The 19,215-nt window shown below is 50.1% G+C and overlaps 3 protein-coding genes and 4 non-coding genes across 11 annotated transcripts; all 7 read right to left on the bottom strand.

Annotated features, from left to right (window-relative positions):
* Positions 1 to 230: 230 nt before the first annotated feature.
* Positions 231 to 2,231, bottom strand: CD68 (CD68 molecule). Of its 2 annotated transcripts, none has more exons than XM_086359138.1 (6): positions 2,100 to 2,231; positions 1,561 to 1,946; positions 1,274 to 1,393; positions 1,082 to 1,154; positions 799 to 969; positions 231 to 567 (listed from the first exon to the last, which is right to left on the bottom strand). In XM_086359138.1, the coding sequence occupies exons 1-6, from the start codon at positions 2,146 to 2,148 to the stop codon at positions 434 to 436; spliced, it is 933 nt and encodes a 310-aa protein (XP_086215264.1). In that variant the 5' UTR covers positions 2,149 to 2,231; the 3' UTR covers positions 231 to 433. The 2 variants fall into 2 exon arrangements, with proteins under 2 accessions (XP_086215264.1, XP_086215263.1); XM_086359137.1 differs by having other exon boundaries at positions 1,561 to 2,021.
* Positions 2,232 to 2,745: 514 nt separating this feature from the next.
* On the bottom strand, positions 2,746 to 8,753 carry EIF4A1 (eukaryotic translation initiation factor 4A1). Of its 3 annotated transcripts, none has more exons than XM_086359134.1 (11): positions 8,717 to 8,753; positions 7,289 to 7,337; positions 6,740 to 6,872; positions 6,138 to 6,277; positions 5,031 to 5,199; positions 4,592 to 4,701; positions 4,286 to 4,429; positions 4,066 to 4,203; positions 3,856 to 3,945; positions 3,518 to 3,597; positions 2,746 to 3,410 (listed from the first exon to the last, which is right to left on the bottom strand). In XM_086359134.1, the coding sequence occupies exons 1-11, from the start codon at positions 8,737 to 8,739 to the stop codon at positions 3,266 to 3,268; spliced, it is 1,221 nt and encodes a 406-aa protein (XP_086215260.1). In that variant the 5' UTR covers positions 8,740 to 8,753; the 3' UTR covers positions 2,746 to 3,265. The 3 variants fall into 3 exon arrangements, with proteins under 3 accessions (XP_086215260.1, XP_086215261.1, XP_086215262.1); XM_086359135.1 differs by having other exon boundaries at positions 8,482 to 8,753; XM_086359136.1 differs by lacking the exon at positions 8,717 to 8,753 and adding an exon at positions 8,033 to 8,539.
* Positions 3,667 to 3,810, bottom strand: LOC147352132 (small nucleolar RNA SNORA67). The gene has a single exon (XR_015148475.1). It is a non-coding gene; the product is annotated as a small nucleolar RNA SNORA67 (small nucleolar RNA).
* On the bottom strand, positions 4,795 to 4,935 carry LOC147352133 (small nucleolar RNA SNORD10). The gene has a single exon (XR_015148515.1). It is a non-coding gene; the product is annotated as a small nucleolar RNA SNORD10 (small nucleolar RNA).
* LOC147352134 (small nucleolar RNA SNORA48) lies at positions 5,709 to 5,853 on the bottom strand. Its single transcript, XR_015148508.1, has one exon. It is a non-coding gene; the product is annotated as a small nucleolar RNA SNORA48 (small nucleolar RNA).
* LOC147352135 (small nucleolar RNA SNORA48) lies at positions 6,571 to 6,705 on the bottom strand. The gene has a single exon (XR_015148507.1). It is a non-coding gene; the product is annotated as a small nucleolar RNA SNORA48 (small nucleolar RNA).
* An 886-nt stretch (positions 8,754 to 9,639) lies between the features above and the next one.
* SENP3 (SUMO specific peptidase 3) lies at positions 9,640 to 18,969 on the bottom strand. Of its 2 annotated transcripts, none has more exons than XM_086359127.1 (11): positions 18,728 to 18,969; positions 16,862 to 17,587; positions 14,291 to 14,530; positions 14,090 to 14,201; positions 13,561 to 13,708; positions 13,384 to 13,431; positions 12,897 to 12,974; positions 11,084 to 11,221; positions 10,816 to 10,899; positions 10,644 to 10,694; positions 9,640 to 10,180 (listed from the first exon to the last, which is right to left on the bottom strand). In XM_086359127.1, exons 2-11 carry the CDS (start codon positions 17,574 to 17,576, stop codon positions 10,070 to 10,072), a joined length of 1,725 nt encoding a protein of 574 aa, XP_086215253.1. In that variant the 5' UTR covers positions 17,577 to 17,587; positions 18,728 to 18,969; the 3' UTR covers positions 9,640 to 10,069. The 2 variants fall into 2 exon arrangements, with proteins under 2 accessions (XP_086215253.1, XP_086215252.1); XM_086359126.1 differs by lacking the exon at positions 18,728 to 18,969 and adding an exon at positions 18,271 to 18,538.
* Positions 18,970 to 19,215: the final 246 nt, after the last annotated feature.

Below are 19,215 nucleotides of genomic sequence, written 5' to 3' on the forward strand. Positions count from 1 at the left end.
AGAGACCCCAGGAAAAGAGGAGCAAGGGAGGCAAGGCCAGTTTGACAACAGCTGTGCCAGACTTTGAAGGAGGAATCCATGAGGGCATTGCACCACAAAGTGACATTTTCATCGCTCCTGGTGAGCTGTTTCTAGGACCCTTAGACTCAACCATGGAAGGTACCAAAAGGTGTGTGACAAGAAACTTAACGGCTTTTAATTCTGGCAGGAAGGACAAGGAAAACCAAGGATAAAGATTTGAGCAAGTTTTATTATTTTCCCATGGGAGATGGGGAATCAGTCATATTTAATAAACATCTTTTCCCTCATCCTTCCCAATTGCATTATCTCTTTGTTCATCAAGATAGAGAAGGATGATACCTTTTATCTCTTTAAGTCAGTTGAGTGATGAGAAATGAAAGGACCTCCTGGTGCCCTGGATATTGAGACATGCTCAGAGGGGCTGGTAAGTGGGTGGGCGTCTTCGGATGATGCAGAAGGTAACAAGCACCAGGGTGAGGAGGCCGAGTAAGATCAGGCCGATGATGAGAGGCAGCAAGATGGACTTATCATTGGGACAAGAGAAACCTGGTGGAAAGACAGGTCAAGTGGGTGTCACAGTGGTGGTGGTTGGGATCAAGGTGGGAGGAAGGAATGTAGGGGATGTTGGGAAGCCTTATGGAGGAGGAAGGACAGTTACCCCAGCTGTGACAAGCTTGAGAGGAGGAGATTTGGGGGTGCAAGGAGGGAGATTTATAAGCCTGGGTGGGGGCTTTCAGTGCAATGGGAAAATTCGAGGCAGGAAGAAGTAGGTCTTACTTGGTCCAAAGGCCCCTGAGGGGGACAGCTGAGCAGCTTGTAGCTTCAGGGAGAGCAGATCAAGGTGTAAAGCTGGTGAAACAATGATGCTTGCATTTCTGCAACTGAAGCTCTGGCCCAGGGGGGTTTGGAGATCTCGGAGAGATGAGTTCTGAACTGAGAATGTCCACTCTAAAAGAATGAGGAAGAGTTAGCTCCATATCCACATCTCCACCCACTAGCCTGGGTCCCTTCAGGAACCCAAATATCTAGTGCAAGTGGTGAGAAAGGGAAGGTTACTCACGCACTGCCTGGGGGAAGGACACGTTGTACTCCACAGCCATATAGTTCAGGTAGACTGCGCTCTGCAGTGGATCCTGGGGAGGCAACCAGGAAGACTCAGGGCAGCAGGGGGGAGTTGCATCCAGGTATAGAGTAAGGGGTATGGCAAGAGGTTGGTAGTGATAGGGTGACAGGGAGGGATGAGGGTTAATACCTGCTTGAATCCGAAGCTGAGCTGTCCGGACGGGAATGAGAGGAGCAAGTGGGAATGGGTACCTTCACAGCCCCCCTGGGCCTTGGTTCTGTTGGGGTTCAGTACAGAGATGCCCCAGGCCTGTAGAAGTTAAAGATGAGAGGTCACAAGACTACACAGCTCTGCCATTCCATGTTCCCATTGTCTTCAATCTGTATTTGTCGTCTCCTCTGCTCTTCCTCCCCCACTTCTGAATCATATCAGGCCTCAGCCCCTTCCCTTTATGTCCTCCACTCTTTTAGCTTTACCTCTCCTCCACCCTGGGTTGGGTACAAAACTCGAATCTGAATCTGGGCTTGGAGCCGGACGCAGGGCTGGGAACCATTACTCCAAGTGTAGTCTCCTATTGCCTCCTTGGAGCCTGGGCTAGGACTTGGAGAGGGTGGTGGTTCTGGGTGGGGGGATCTGGTGGAGGGTCCTGGACTCGTGGCAGTAATGTTGCTTGTTGGATGAACTGTAGTATTCTGATGACTGGTGGTGGTAGCAGGACTATGAGTGGCTGTTGGGGACTCGCCGCTGGTGGTTCCTGTGGTGTTGGTTGTATGCGTGGTGGTGGTGATTCTCCAAGTGGTGGTTCTGTGGCTCTTGGTAGTTCTGTGGCTGGTTGTTCCAGGGCTTGGCGTGCTTTCTGTAGCTGTAGGTGTCACCGTGAAGGATGGCAGCAGAGTGGCGGATTTTTTATGAGGACAGTCATTCCCTGTCCCCTGGGCTTTGAGGATAAAACTGGTTAGCAACCCAGGGCAGGCTTCTTCCCAGGGGCCCTCCTCCCCGTCCCCTTCCTCCTTACCTGCTAGTAGCCCCAGCAAGGCCCCAGAGAAGAACACAGCCAACCTCATGACAGAACAGCCTTCACCCCAAGTCCACCAGTGTTAGTACCAGCTGCCTGCTCAACCAACCCTGTACCCTCTGCCTTCTGTTTGGAAAAAAGAGGAAATCTCGGACTTCCTGTTAACTCGAGGTGATCCCACCCCCAGCCTGACTCAGGCACCTCAGCCCCGGCCACCGTGATCTCTTAGTCATTAAGTGATTGGCCCTGGTGTCACCAAAGGAGCTAGCTGCATCATGTGGGTAGCGAGATGGGGAGTTTTGGGGAAGTTGATCCTTATGGATTTGTCTTCCTCAGCAAAATATGCTTGGCAGTTGCAACAAGTGATTAGAGAGGCAGCAGCCCCTCTATGGGAGAGCTCACTAGGATGTAAATTCAGAGCACTCCCTTTTGCCTCCATCACTTCCTCTTTGCTGAGACATGTGAGGTGCTTATGATGGTCCTTGCTCAACCCCTATGGAAAGGTCATACCCGCTAGTTAACATGACCATTTTCCAGTCAACAAGAAAGCACAACAGAAAGTAACTATTAGCAGGGATGGGGGCAGTGGGGGCAGTAGAGCTGTACCCAACAGCAGGTGGGAGGGAAGAAATGAGAAGCCAAGGCAGGCAGTTTCCAAGTCATTTTATTCAGAATTTTGTGTTTGTTTCCTGAATCAATAAATACTATACAAAACAATGTAAAAATGGCTACCATTTTCTCTCCCCTGCTCCCCCAACCTGAGGACAACCCCCTGGGCTACCTAGCTCAGGGGTTCACCCTCCAGATTTGGCCCAGCAGATGAGGTGGAGCAAAATTGTAGCCCCTACTGAATGAATGTTTTCAGAGGAATTCAGCTGGGGTGGGAGAGCCTCTGGGGTTTGGAGGTTGACTAGGTTAGGGAAATGGATTAGTGTTTTTGGGAGAAGAAGACGGCGCCTACCCCAAAGAAAAGGGTGTCTAAAATGTTCACGGTTCCTTCTTTTGCCTCAAAAAGTGACATTTATTCAAAGAGTCAAAGAAAAAAAAAAAGAAAAAAATGACAAGATGTCCATCCCTTGGCTCCCTTCCCTCCCCCCTCCTGCTGCTCCTCAGCCCCCTCCAAGGTTTCATCCCCGGCTGGTGCTAGGTAGCACAACAGCCCCCCCTCAGATGAGGTCAGCAACATTGAGGGGCATTTCCTCAATGGAGGTGTTATAGAAGGTCTCGATGTCTCGAAGAGTCCTCTTGTCCTCTTCTGTCACCATGTTAATAGCCACACCCTTACGGCCAAAACGTCCGCCACGACCAATTCTGGAACAAGTGAGGATAAGGAAAATAGAAAAATCAGAAGCTTCTCTGTAGGGAGGACTGGGCAAGAGGGGAACTGGGTTGGTTAACAAGACCAGATTTTCATTTACCTGTGGATATAGTTTTCCCTATTGGTGGGGAGGTCATAGTTGATGACTAAGGAAACTTGCTGTACATCAATGCCTCTGGCCTATGTAAAGAAAGAAGGCAGTTTCAGGGTGTGAATGAGAAAGCACAAGTCTATCCAGAAATTAACCATACATGTAGGCAGCCAAAGGCAGGCAAAGGAAATAAACACCCCCTTTTCCTCAGAAGCCTGAGGCGTGCCAGATTTTATTCCAAGTTGCTACTTTCCTGAAGAGGGGCACTAGTAGGCCCCTTGGAAGAGGGAATCAACTTGGATTCTCTCCTCTTCCTTCCAGTCTTGTCCAAATGCCCCTCTACTCACCAGTAGGTCAGTGGTAATCAATACTCTGCTAGAGCCAGAGCGGAACTCCCTCATGATAACGTCTCGTTCTTTTTGGTCCATGTCTCCGTGCTAAAACAGGAAATGAAATGGTGTATGTAAAGGGTAGGTCTGTTGCTTCTGAGAGAACTGGCTGTAAGTAATACTCTGCCATGTTTTACTGTGCTGGTAAATGACGCAGAGAAACCTCACCATGGCAGAGACGGTGAAGTCTCGGGCATGCATCTTCTCGGTGAGCCAATCCACCTTCCTTCGGGTGTTGATGAAGATGACTGCCTGGGTAATGGTCAGGGTTTCATACAAGTCGCACAGTGTGTCCAGCTTCCACTCCTGGGGGGTGGGGGTGGGGAGATCAGTCAGGGGCTATACCCAACAACTCACCACCAGGTCCGCCTCCTGCACTGGGCCCCACCTCTCGTTCCACATTGATGTAGAACTGACGGATACCCTCCAGCGTCAACTCTTCCTTCTTGACAAGAATTCTAATTGGGTCCCTCATGAACTTCTTGGTCACCTCAAGCACATCAGAAGGCATTGTAGCTGACAGCAAAACCACCTAATGAAAAATAAAATCAGCTTCAGGGTAGGGAATACTCTAGAATTCCATGGTTTCCCTGGCAGTTGATAAATGCTCCTATCATCACCCCCAAGCATACCACAACCTGTATGCAAAGCTATCAGCCATACAAGCAAGACAACCCCAATGTCCTGTCCTCACCTGGGTGTTGCTGTTGAGCTTCTGGAATATGTCATAGATCTGGTCCTTGAATCCACGGCTTAACATTTCATCAGCTTCATCCAGTACAAACATCTTGATGTATTTGGGAGCTACAAGAAAAAGGAAACACCAACGGGTAGTTATTAAAAAATCTGAAATATACCTAACTATCCTGATAAAGAACAGAGCATAGGCAGTCTTCTGCTCTCAGAATACAAAGGTTGATCCTTTGCCTGGGATCCCCTTTCCAGGCCAGACAACAGCCTTGGGAAGTAGAACACTACCTGGGCTGAGATGACAGGGAAGCCAGGCTCAGATGACACGCATGGAGTTCATCACAGAGCAGCTCTTTCAGAGGATATCATTGGGAATGAAATTATAGCCAAACTAAGCACACATAGGGAAGTGACCCAGAGGACTAGAAAACTGATGCACTCACACAAGTATCTCCGGTTAAGCATGTCGAACACACGGCCTGGGGTACCCACGATGATATGGGGGGCTTCCATCTGCAGCTTCTGCACCTCAGCACGTACATTGGTACCCCCAATGCAGGCATGGCACGAGGCACCCATGTAATCTCCTAAGGCCATAACTACCTTCTGTATCTGAATCAGAATAAGAACAGTGCCTGTATATTAGCTCCAACTGCCAGGCCCCATTTTAAAGTCATTCTTTCCAACTTTTGAGACCTAACACTATTAAGTTAACCGCCCTCAAGCAAGAAACCGGTGAACATACCATGTAAGACTAAGATCTCTGCTGATAAAAGGCAGACTCAGAATTTGAACTCAGGATGGTTCTTCAATGTACACACTGACTCACAAAAATAGCCCTGAAATAATTTCTATATGGTCACCTGTATCCTCTTGTACTCCTGCCATAGAACCTATGTTAGATCTTCATTTTCGAATCATATTCTAGACCCTAAGGCCCCAGAGGAGAGCTTTATGGTAACTTCTTGCTTACATTATCTTTGTTCAGAAGTCAGGCACAGAATGACCATGATACCTCCATAGAACACTACAAGAATACATTCCCTTAAACTCAATTAGCAGTCAACTTATGAGACAGGGGTTTCTCATCTTTTTAAGACTAAGGAAAACAGCCCTACATTTTATGTGCCCCAGGCATGAAATAGCTCTGGCCACCAATCCAGGCATCAAGCTAGGATGAACAAAGGACTAGACATCTGCTTTGCCCCTGACTGATATAAGAGCAACACCACCAACCAGGTGCCTCTTTGCCCATTGCCAGGGAGTTTGTTCATAAAATGGCCAAACTTGCCCAGCCAGCTAGGCTCCACCCAGCAGCCTTTTCATCTGACTCAGGAAATGGGTGGAGTAAGGGATGCTTTTAGTGTTTGGTTAGAAAAAAGCTTATAATTAATCTAGTAAGTCTTGAGACCTGGAAGTCATCAACCAACTTCACATCACCTGTTTTCCCCTTACTTCAGTTCTAGAAACAGTAGTAGTTAGGGTACATACTTCTGGTTTCTGCAGATCATTTCTAAATGAGTCCCTCAAGAGAAGGAAAGTAAACTCACCTGCTGGGCCAACTCTCTAGTGGGTGCCAGGACCAAGGCCTGGGTGGCCTTTAGATCTAATTCAATCTGTTGCAGAATTGATATGGCAAAAGTGGCCGTTTTCCCAGTCCCAGATTGGGCTTGAGCAATCACATCATAACCTAAACACAAATTGGGAGAGAAATTTGATATGGTAGAAAGCATTCTTGGGAATCATGGGACATTCAAAAGCCCTGCTGAATGAGATCAATAAGCAACCAACAAAGATGTTATGTGCTCAGCAATAAGTGCTTCAGACTTTTTGACAACATAGTACCCAAACAGGAACAGAACTGAAAACTAAGCCAAGTTTCAGTCATTTAGTACTGCAACAAAATTAGTCTAGAAATATATCTGTAAAAAGCCAACATGATATGGCCAAAACACTACCTCAGAGATTAAACCAGTAGTCAATCCATGTGTCCAGGGCATGAACCAGGCATGGGCACAGAGCAAAAGCCAAGCTGGGATAAACAAGGAGTTGTTTTGTCCCTCACTGATATGAGACAGGCGCCACCAACCAGGTGCCACTCTACCCAGGTCAGGGACGGTTCAGAACTTGTTCTAGGGCAGAGGGATCTTACCCTTGATACAAGGAAGAATGGCTCGCTGCTGAATGGCAGAGGGCTTCTCAAAACCATAGGCATATATGCCACGGAGGAGTGACTCTGAGAGGTTCATGTCATCAAAGCTGTCGACAATCTCATTCCAGTTACTCTGCAGGAAGCAAAAGAATCCAGAGAAATGGGGCTGTGCTCCTGTCTAAGAGCAAACAAGCCCCTGTACCTGCACCAAAACTTCAGAAACCACACTCTCTTCAACCCAAGGAAGCCAGCTGGTTGGTTCTACTCAGCCTGGGAAACCACCCTAGGGGGTCAGCCCACCTGTAAACAGTGAAGCTGGCTGTTAATACAAGGGAGAACAGAATTTGGATGATATGTCTCAAACATTAAGCATTATGTATTACCATAAAGGAATTAGAATCCTACCTATCTGGGGGTTTTAAACTAAGCACAGTTGAATCCTGGGTTCTGGTTTTATTCATTAAACCCCCAGTGCAAAATCGAAATAATGCTACTACCACTGGCTTTCCCAGACTTGAAAAGATAATGGTGGGAGGGATCCAGCCTCACCTCGATGACGCCTTCGGGTTCCATCCCATCGGGGCCATTGTCTCTAGATCTGTTGGTTTAAAAACAGGAGTATGTAGAAATCCTGACAGTCAATCTCTTCCTACCAGCAACCGGCTTTGCATGATGCCATCAGCCTGCACTCCCTATTCCAACCCCCACGAGTTCCCGTAAGACGCAAGTCATTTTACAACTGAGTCAAGCCTTTGCCCCATCCCGGGAGCGGCTCAGGACAAGCCACCCCCGACCAGATGGAGTAACGCTCCGTGAAGACCCCAAGGCTGGAAGAACTGCGCTGCGCTTAAGGGGCGCGGAGGTGGTGCTTGCCTCCTGGGCCACGTGTCCCGGGTCCGGCGCTCCAAACCCAAGCGCGTGCACCTCCCACCGTGGCCCCTGCCTGCCGGAAATCCCGCCCTCCACCTTCCAGACGCCGGGGTAGGACATCCCCTTCCCCCCACGTCACACCGCCCGCACCTCCCCCACTCCCTCCAGCCCATCTCCCCCCCTCGCAGTGCCCGGATGTGGGAGGCCGCGGGCGGTGGCGGCCTCACGCACAATGAGCCCCAGCCGAGCTAGCAAAGGGATAGATTGCACAACACTTAGCAGCGAAGCGGACTGGGGGAGGGGAACGCCTCGAGCAGCCATGTGCTTGCTCCCTCGACCACCCGGCGACGGCCCCCCCCCGCCTACAGGGAACAATCCACATCCCGCCCGCCCCCGTCGCGAAATGGCGTCGCCCTCCCATACCTCAGGCCGCTCACCCCTGAAGTAAAGTGGACCTGCCCATCCGCAGTTTGCCAATTGCCCGACTTGTGCGGCAAAATGGACCCGCCCGCCCGGCGCCGGGTGGGCTCCCGGTGCCTCACGCGGCCGCTCCTCGGGATTAGGCTCGGTCCTGGCCGTCAAGAAAACCAGCACACTGAACGGCCGGCTTCTTCTCCCCCCAACCCATAGCTCCACGCGAGTAAGCGACTGGATTTACAGACCTAAGGACCCCTGCCTTCGGCGAGTGGTACCGTCAGAATCCTCCGGAACCCCAAGCGCGCGAGCCCTCCCTCCGGTAGTGAGGCAATCGGACCGGCGGCTCCGGGCCACGCACGCCCGCCTCTACCTTTCCCCACTAAAAGTCGCGACCTCGCCGCCCGACTCAGTGATGGGGCTTCGCGCACTGCGTCGGTCGAGGGTCCCTCACTAACCTTGCGAGCTAGGTCCCGAAAGCCAAGCTGTCCTCGGCCTCTCCCAGGGCCTGGCGGCAACGTCGGTCGTGGACCCGCCCCTCACCCCCCCCCCCACGCGACGGATCCTCCCGTCCTGAGTCTCCCCTCAACCCTGGGGGGCCTGGGGCTTGGGGGGCCTCAGCTCCCCCCACTGGAGTCTTCGGAAAGGGTAGCAAGGTAAGTAGCCACAACCTCTTGCAAATATCTTTCTTACCGGGAATCCTGACTCGCAGACATGATCCTTAGAAACTAGGGCGGAGTGCCCGCCTATCGACAACTTATAGAGCGCCCGACCCCGCCCCAGCCATCACATTGGCTTGACCGCCTCGGCCCCGCCTGCCGCCTCTCAGCAACCCGGCGTGACGTCAATTCGTAGGCGCCCTGGCACGCAGCCACCATTGGATAACTTGAGCGCCTATCAAGATGAAGACCCGCCCCGCAGCCTCATTGGCTAAAGGACCCGCCTTTCTTGCCGGTACGGAAGTGACATACTGTAGTCAGGCCTCGAGGCCTGGCAGCCATCTTGGGGCCCTGCACCCCTACACGTGCGGAGGCAATAGTGCCCTGGTCATGTGGCCTAGCGCGCCCTATCAGGCAAAGGGGGCGAGGTTTCAGCCTCCAGGGACTTCCGGGCTCCCGGGACTACCACTTTCGTCGATCTCTACTCCAGGTCTCCCCTGGACCTACGTTTAATTTTGTTCTCTCCTGCACCAACGATAAATCGGACCCCAACCCCGAATGTGCAGAGATAATGGAATCAAGAACCATATCCCAGCGGCTAGGAGGGTTCCTGGGCTGGAAGAAGGGATGGAGTAAACTGATTTATGAGTTTACTAGCATCTGGGGTTGCTGTCATAAATCCTGCCGGCCCCGTTAAGTGTGCTGTTTCCCCAACTTTAGCACCTCTCAAGCTCCCTTATTTTTGAGGCTTACCAACCCTCCGTACTTCCAGCCTGGCGCCCCCCACTGGGGGATTCTTTTTGTGGACGGCATGGTGGTGGTGCTGTCTGAGCCACTAATGGAAAGCTCGCCCCAGGAGTCTTAAATCCCATAAGGGGAAGCTAACAGCACTGGCTGGAGGAAAGCCTGAGAGCATATCCACTAGGTTGAGGCCCCTTAAGGAAGACCACCACTATGTTATCTCCAAAGGATCCTTTATTGACAGAGGAGGACCGTGGCATTTATATATATATATATAAAAAATGTTTGACGATTTGGCAGGCAGTAATCCCATTGCCCGCCCACCACCCCTAGATTTTTCTGCCCCCCCACTCCCGCCCCTGCACATGGAAGGGAGATGACTGCCCCACTCAGGCCACAAGGCCATACTCCCTTGCAGACAGCGGGAAATAGGGGATTTTCCATGGCCACCCCTTGAACATCAGAAATCAACAAGTATTCTCTCAAAGGGAAAAAAAAAATACAGAAATCAAACATTTAAATATGAAAAACCAAAGGGAACTGGGTGGAAAGAGGCTAAAGACAAAAGGAACTTGAGTTTCTTGGGAAGGGTCTCCCATGTTCCCCTGCCCATTAACAAATGGGCTTGAGGCCTGGGATACGAGGCTCACACAGTGAGTTTGCAGTGACACAGCTCCTTGTAGATCTGCCGACGAAGTTTGGGCATGTCCTGCTGAGTGAAGCTGAATGGCTGAGACAGGGCCAGGTGCTTGCAATACTGGGGTTAATAAAGCAGGCCATGAGAACCACCTACTGAGCACGGCCCCCCACCACCACCACCCCCAGTAGGACCTGTGCTACATATTTCTTCTGATACACCTCTCACTGGATCTTTCCAAGAATATTCCCATTTCAAAAACAAACGAAACCAAGGTCCCATAGGCTGGGGTTCAAAAAAAGTCTGACTGTAAAGCCAAGGTTCCTATTTGGTACATAAAATATCAAATGTTAACAGAAAACACTTTGCATTGGGGATCAGAGGCAGCTGTATCAGGGCCAGAGCCCAAGGATCCAGTCCGAACATGGTATGGAGAAGCCAAGAGAGGACCAATGAAATCAGGTTTTCTGCATTCTAACACGTAGGGTTACTCCTGCTACGTAAGTGGTTCTAAGTCAAGTGAGGGAGGCTGAACAGCTTCCCCTTCCCTCCCAACTCTTTAACCCACCTAGTATCTGCTTACCTGCAACACAAAGGCGCCACAGTCACTGTCATTATTCTGCCTGGCCACATTCTGGAGAAGAAGAAGAAGGTAAGCCCTTCTCCTGGAGACCCTATGTGTATAGCTTCAGCTTCTGCCTCCTACCACACCCCCCACCACCTCAACCCTGCTTAAACCTCCTCTAGGAACTTACCATTTTGAAGTAACCTTTCCAGCCCTGGTGGAAATCCAGCCGGTCTTTCTTCACTGCCTCTGCCTGCAGATACTTGGCAATATGCTATGTAGATGGAGGAAAGAAGGAAGTGAGCCTCTGCATTTCCCAACTGAACCCAAGCTGTGCTGGTCACAGGCACCAAGCCCAGGTTGCTCATCAGAGACCCAAAACCCAACCTTCTGCCTGAAATGCCTTGCCACTGGATCTCCTCCCCACATTCTGCCCACCTTTCCCTCCCCTCTCAAACCTTAGGGCAGCGGCGGTTCAGGGTGCGCTGCGAGTCAAAATAGGTGATGGTGCGCCGCCTCACGTCAACAGAGATGAGGGACCAATGTACCTCCAGGTGGATGGGGATTAGCAGGAGCTCTTTATTGAAGATGTCCACCTAAGGAGGCAGGGCTGGAGGTCAGGTAAGATAGCACAGGAGGAGGAGCAGGCAAGGAGCTAAGTGGAAGAACTCAACTCCTAGCCCCTGGACCGTGAGGCAAGGCCCAGCATCTGGATATTCGGATTCTTGGGCTTAAGGAGGAAAGCAAGACAGAGGAGGTGGTACAGAACAAACACTGGAGGGCCCAGGATAGGCCAGGTACTTTTTACACATTAAAGGTACAAATGCTTAGTAGGTTCAAGATCCTGGAGTCAGACTCTCAAGGTTCAAACTCAGCTCCTCCATGTATGACCCAAGTAAGTAAGTAACCTGGGTTACTAACTTACTTAGTTAAGTTACTTGGGTTACTAAGCAAGTTACTTAGTAACTCTATACCTCAATTTCTTTTTCTGTAAGACTGAAAATAACAGTATCTATCCTCACCTGTTTGTTACACAGATTGAACTAGTTGATATCCACAATACTCTAAGAACAATGCATGGCACCTAACAGATGCTCAGTCAGTTAACACAACAATCCTGAAACAAAGTTCTCATGAGGAAACTGGCTTGGAAAAGTAAAGCAACTTGCTCAAGGTGAGAGAAATAAGAGATGACAGAGGTGGAATTTAAACACAGGACACAGGCATATAGAAAGCCAAGTTCTTTCCCATGCATGTCACCCCACCTCTACAGGGAAACAGGAATTAAGAAATACTAGAGGCAATAGCCCTACCTCACTATTGGAATTTCCTGGCCTTTGAATCAGAGGACAGGTAAACTAATCAGAATGGAGAAAAGAACTCTTTCCCACCCCACCAAACCTGCTGCCCTCCGCCTTAATTATATTCCCCAGTAACTTAGGCCAAAAACCTAGACATCATCCTTGATTGCTATCTTTTCCTCATCTCTCATGTCCAATCCATCAGAAAGTCCTATTGGTTCTACCTGCAAGAGCTACCCTAAATAAAACTACTACTATCAATATTTCCACATTGACCACTCTGGTCCAAGTTTCTCATCAGGACTTCTCAGCTACTCTGTTTAGTCTGCCTGCTTCCACTCTTGCCCTCTTTCCATCGCCGAAACAGGAGTTTAAAACGTGAGTCACTTCCCAGATTGCTCGACACTCTTCAATGGCTTCTTAGACCACAAAGAATAAAATCTACCCTGGTTGACCTGCCCTCCACGCCTCACATGATCTACTCTCTGACCAAATTTTCTATGGTTTTTCCTTTGCTCGTTCTGCTCCAACCACACAGGCAGCCACACGGGCCCTCTGATCCTCAAATGTTCTTTCTTGCTCTGTATCCCATGTTCCCGGTGTTCCCTTTGCTTAGTACACCCTTGCCCAGATGTGCACAGGGCTGGCTCACTAAAGTATCAGCTAAGAGAAGCCTTCCCAAACCACCCTATCTGAAGTACCCAGCCCCATGCTACCACATTACTGTTTTGTTTACAGCAAATTATCACTAGCTGTACTTTAACTGGCTTATTGATTCTCACCCCTAAAAGGCAATAAGTTTTCCTTATTTAATACTGTATCCTTAATGCCCAGAACAGTACCTGGCACACAAAAGACATTTAATAAATACTTGAAAGTCTGAATGAACAGAGCTGGGGAAAGGATTCACAGGAAACAGAACTCTTCTTTAGAGGCAAGGTGTTACATAAGATGTGAATTCATAACTCACGTTTTTGGTCCACCTTTTCACCCCATCATAACCTTTGGTACGGAGTTTATCATAGAAGAAGCTGTTGAAGAAATGCACCTGTGCCAACGATACAAAAGAGCCAGGTGGAATCAACAGACCGCAGGCCCTCCCGCCACGTGTCCTCTCCCCCGCCCATTCCATTTCATCACAGCTCTAAGGACTGGTTTCCACAAACTCCAGTCCAACTTACTAAAGGTAAAAAGCACAAACTGTTTTCAACCTCATCTTATAAGTTCCCACCCTGATTTGTGGGGCTAGCCATTGGGGAAAAACACTGCAGACTAGGGGAAAGGACTAGAAAAGTTCAGGACCAAGATTACAAATTTGAATTTAACAAATTACCTTCTACTGCCTCTCTCCAGAAAGAAAGACCCTCTTTACGTAAAATGGAAGACATGAGAGACTGAAAAAGCTGCTTAAAACTTCAGAAGTTTTTCCAAGGACTGAAGTATCTAGTTAGGCCTACCTTTTCAGGGACTGTGTCCATGACCAGGTCTCCGTACATGTTCATCACCTGAGGAGAAGACGGGAGGCCACTTGCCATGGAGGGTGTGGCATGGGTACAGGGCTTCCCCACAGAGAGGGCCCCAAATACATTGTTCCCCAAACCTACTCTTGGGCCTGTTTCTCCACACCTCCTTACCTGGTCATTGAGCCAGTTCTGTCCATACAAAGTTCCCAGGTCATCCATGGTCAGCACATGCCGCTTATAGGTGACTCGGAAGCCCCTCACCATGGCATTGCCTGGCATCCGCTGGTATGACTGGATCAACTGCAGCACCAGGCCCTTCCTGGGTAGGTCAAGGGTTGAGTCATGCAAGAGATTGGGGACGGGGCAGTGGCTTGGGCACACAGAAGTACCTTCTACTGCCTAGAATAAGAATCTAAAACTTTTTCTTTGGGTCATGGGTCCTTTTGAGGACTTGCTAAAGGCACACTCCCCTGTAAGAAGCATAGGAATACTTAGGTCCACGTGGTATTTCAGGGTCCCAGGTAAAGGCCCTCCCGGGTGGCTCACGGGGGCTTGGCACCTTGTCTGCAGATTCCTCCCCTTCAGTTCTAGCTTCCTCCTCCTCCCCGACTACATCCCTATGGGAGAAAAGGCAGCAGCATTCTCTCCCCATCTCTCAGGTCCCAGCCCTCTTCCAAAGGGCATCTCTTTCATGCCTCACCTGGAAGGTGCAGAGAACTCCTGCTGGAAAATGTCCTCTAGTTTCTCCACTACCTCATCAGTGCTGAGGGGGATGAGGCTGCCGTAAGTCTGAAGGAATTCATCCAAGATGCCTGAGTGGAGGGAAGAGAGAAAAGTGAGACTCCAGACTCCGATCTCACAGTCAGCTGAGGGGAAGACGAGATCCCGGAGGGCTCCTTACTCTGCACACAGGTGACATGCTCCTCCCGCAGAGGGCTGTGCTGGCCAGCTTTCTCCCCAGGCCTCTCAGCCTCTTCTGCAGTGCCCACATCTGAGCCCTGAAAAAGCTCCTGGGCCACGTGGTCCCCGATGCTGCACACGTTGCTGATGAGGATGCTGGCATCAGGGGGTGCCAGACTTCGCTCTCCTTCTGGCCCAAGTGGTCCCCCAAAGCCATTGGGCAGAGTACAAGAGAGGAGACCTGCAAAGCAGGAGAAACAGGATGGAGGCAAGAAACTCGCTCACATCAAAGAACAATGGGAAGAGTAAATGAGGCACGCAAATTATAAGACCACGAGGAGGAGGAACGGAAACAAAATCTACCAGTACAAATACTAAAGAATGAAAACCCTAAAGCATGAAATACTTATGTTCAAGAGGTTATAAGAGACAGAGAGGAAGAGTTATTACAGGCATACCTCAGAGATATTGCAGGTTTGCTTCCAGACCACTACAATAAAGCAAATATTGTAATAAACTGAGTCATACAAATTTGGGGGTTTCCTGGTGCATATAAAACTTACCTTTACTATACTATAATTAAGTGTGCAACATTATATCCAAAAAGTTAATTTAAAAATACTTTATTACACATGAAAAGATGCTCAACATCACCAATCATCAGAGAACTGCACATCAAAACTAAAATGAGGTATCACCTCACACTGGTCAGAATGGCCACCATCAAAAAGTCTACAAACGAGGACTTCCCTGGTAGTACAGTGGATAAGAATCCACCTGCCAATGTGATCCTTGGTCAGAGAAGAGTCCACATGACACAGAGCAACTAAGCCCGTGTGTCTAGACCCTGTGCTCCACAACAGGAGAAGCCACCACAACGAAGAAGAGCCCCCCCTCTCGACAACTAGAGAAAGCCCATGCACAGCAACAAAGACCCAGCACAGTCAAAAAAATAAATAAACCCCTCTGTCTTCTTAAAAAGAAAAGTCTAGAAACAACGTTGGAGAGGTGTGGAGAAAAGGGAACCCTCCTACACTGTTGGTGGGAATGTAAGCTGGTAAAATCACTACGGAGAACAGTATGGAGGTTCCTTAACTAAAAACAGCAACTACCTGGTGACCCAGCAGTCCCAGTCCTGGGCATACATCTGGAGAAAACCCTAATCTGAAGGGTTTGCACCCTGATGTTCACTGCAGTGCTATTTACAACAGCCAAGACATGGAAACAACCTAAACGTTCGTCAACGGATGAATGGATAAAGAAGACGCGGCCCATGTAAACACCAGCATGTTGCTCAGCCATAAAATAAAGAATGAAAAAGCTCCCATTTACAGCAACGTGGATGGACCTAGAGATTATCATACTAAGTGAAGTCAGAGAGAAACAAACCACTATCACGTGTATGTTGAACCTGATTTTTAAAAAAGATAAACTTATTTACAAATCAGAAACCAACTTATAGAAATATTGAAAACAAACTTATAGTTACCAAAGGAGAAATGTGGAGGGGAAGGATAAATCAGGAGCTTGGGATGAACATATACACACTACTATATATAATACAGGACTTAGTATATATAGCACAGGGTATTCTACTCAATATTCTGTGATCACCTGCATAAGAATCTAAAAGAGAATGAATACATGTATAACTGAATCACTTTGCTGTACACCTGAAACTAACACAACACTGTAAATCAACTATATTCCAATAAAATAAAAATATTTTTAAAAAACCTCATTGCTAAAAATGCTATCATCTGAGCCTTCAGTGAGCAGTAATCTTTTCAGGAGTGGAGGCAATGAAATATTTCAAGAATTACCAAAATGTGACACAGACATGCTACTGAGCAAATACTGTTGGAAAAATAGCACTGATAAGACTTGCTCTACTCAGTGTTGCCACAGACCTTCAATTTGTAAAAAATGCAATGTCTCTGGAGTACAATAAAGTGAAGCACAATGAAATGAGGTATGCGTGTACTCAAAAACAGAAGGAAAGCAAGAAAACATTAGGTTTCAGAGAGATGTAAATTTCAAAAATATTTCTCATAATGCCTCGCATACTAGCATAGTACCTGGTATACAGCAAAGACTCAATAAATAATCAAATAATTAATAAAGACAGCCTGATGTTGTTTAGTTGGGGTTCTCCAAAAGAGAAACATTCTGAGTGAGAATGTCACACACAACTGTCCAGGTGACGTACTCCTCTACCCAGAGAGGTCCATCCCACCACTCTAAGAATGAGATGTACATGCATGGGGCACTCACCCTCAGAGGCCAAATGAAGAGAGAGTTCAAGCAGACATGACTGGCTTTTCTAAACCATGATTCCCTCTCTCATCTATGCACAGGGCACCTACTTAGGAATCCTGTTTCCAGGCCTTGACTCTCTTCCCAGTCTTAGTTCCTGCTCCGAGTGGGGCTTAAAACATTGCACAACTGTTCTGCAACATCTCTCTTTGCCCTCCTACTTTCCTTAGACCCAGCTCTTATCACAGCAAGAGACTCCTGGTCTCCCAGGATCTTAGCCCTCTCCACCCTCTCCTCTGCCCCATTCCCACCTTACCGGAGTCAGGGCCCAGAGGAGACTTTGGAGTCCACCTTAATCCATCTTCCTCCATGGGGGCCCCAGAGGGCACTGGTGGAGACCCTCTCACCCCATCCTCAGCCATGAGAGCACCTAACAGACTCAGCCGGGGTGGAGGTGGTCCCCGGGGGGAGTCAAAACGACAGCAGGGGGATGGCACCTGTGGTGTCACAGCCCCTTCCCGGGGTGAAAGATGGTTCTTGGGGTGTGCGAGGTTCCGCCGCCGGCCCCGGTGGCGCCCCCAAAGCTTCCAGTGGAATGTCAGCGAGGTGCTTTTTGAGTAGAGCAGCATCCGGAAGGCTCTCATAGCTCTGCGACGGCGCTGTGAACAGGTTTTCCGATGAGTAGGGCGGGGAGGGCGAGGCCTCTGGGAAGCTCCCAGCTGACCCCATCTGGGAGGCAGCCTCCAAGCTGCCACTTCCTCCTCCTCATCTTCATCTTCGTCGTCCTCTTCTTCCTCCTCCTCTTCACTAGCTGAGGCATCAAAAGAGGGCCGAGGGACAGGGAGGCGTCTGGTTGGCACTGTGGTCCCTGACCCAGGGTCTGGCCCAAACCCTCCACCTGATTTGAGTCGGGGTTTAGGGGGTGGGGGCCAACGAAGACGCTCCCGCCTGGGACTTGAAAAAGCTGGGGCTATGCCGGGTCCAGGAGGCTCAGGCCCCCAAGACCCAGTCCCTTGTATAGTCTCTTTCATCTTCCAATAGCCTGGAAAACAAAAGTTGGGAGTGTCAGAATCCAAACATCCTACACCCCAGATCCCACCTCTCTTTCTCAGCATGCGTCTTCTGCAATCAGACACAAATAAACTACTGAAAAGAGAGATTTCAAGCAGACATGACTGGCTTTTCTAAACCAGCACTCCCTTTCCTTAGACCCAGCTCTTAACACAGCAAGAGACTCCTGCTCTCCCAGAATCTTAGCCCTCCCCACCCCCTCCTCTGCCCACTCCTAACTTCAGATCTTCCTTATAGTTAACATGGTCCACAAGCTGCCCTTTAGAGTCTGAGGCAAGGAAGAATGGCTAAGCAGCAGGCCTCAGGGCTCCTATTTCTCAGATCCCCACATCAAGCCTAGTATTTTCAGGCTCCACTTCTCTACTTGAATACCACCAGGGGCTTCCCTGGTAGCTCAGACGGTAAAGAATCCGCCTACAATGCAGGAGACCTAAGTTCTATTCCTGAGTCAGGAAATCTCCTGGAGAAGGAAACGGCAACCCACTCCAGTATTCTTTTGCCTGGAGAATTCCATGAACAGAGGAGCCTGGCGGGCTACAGTCCATGGGGTAGCAAAGAGTCGGACACGACTGAGCACTAACACAAGTCTATTGGCACAAGGGATATCCTAATTGAGAGCTAACAAGGGAAATGGCTCAGTACGGGAATACTGACATTGTACAGAGATACGTGAGAACACAACTTCCGCCGGGAATCCGTAAACGAGAGTGAGAAGAGAATTCTCCATCACCGTGGAATGAATGGGGCATGCTCGGGTCGTCTCAGGAGGGAATGGGGATACGAGGGCTACGGTTCAGGTCATAGAATCTAATGAGAAGGGAAGGATTTTAGAAGAAACTGAAAGAGAACCGGATGGCGCTTAAGGAGCCGAGTCAAGGCGCGCTGAGACGGAACTCAGCCGAGCCAGGTTGGCCCAGCCCCCTTCCTGCTCCGTCCTGGGGACCAGAATACGTCCCAGCACCGGTGTGGTCCTACAGGCTCGGGAGACTCCGCGTGCAAGGGCCTTAGAAAGCCCCTTCGAGGGCCTCCTGGGCCCCCATTAGGTGGGAATGGGGTCCAGAAATGGGAGAGGCCGTGGCAGAGCTGGGGGGAGGGGAGGGGGCGTCCTCACCCAGAGCGGGGAAGCCGGGCGGACAGGCCCGAGGACGGGCGTCTCCGGCCTCAGGCTTCCCGGCTCATCTCTCCGGCGGCGGCGGCCCCACCACTTCTGCTGTCTTCAGGCGCAGCCGTCTCAATTTAGGATTCCAACGCTTCTGGGCCGCGCGCCGCGCCGCCCCACCGTGGCCGCCTCTTGCTCTGCTTCAGCCTCCACCTCCACCACCTCCCCCTCCTCCTTCCCCTCCCTCTAGCCCCAGGCCCACCGGCCGCGGTGGCGCACAATTAGTGCGTCACACCCGGCGAAGAGCGCCGGCGGGGCCACCACGCGCCTAGCCCCGCCTACCCGAGAGCGTAGACGCCCCGGGACCGTCAAGCCCACAAGCCCCACGCAGGGATGCGCCTGCGCACACCCGCTGAACCCGAGCTGCGCCGGGCAGCCGCTCCATTAGTTCTTTTGCGCCTGCGTGTCCTGTGCCGATCTTCCGCCCTCCGCTCCCGCGC

This window comes from Bos grunniens, chromosome 19, assembly GCF_055505025.1.
Source record: "Bos grunniens cultivar Pamir isolate PY7600 chromosome 19, Bosgru_T2T1.0, whole genome shotgun sequence".
NCBI classification, from domain to species: domain Eukaryota; kingdom Metazoa; phylum Chordata; class Mammalia; order Artiodactyla; family Bovidae; genus Bos; species Bos grunniens.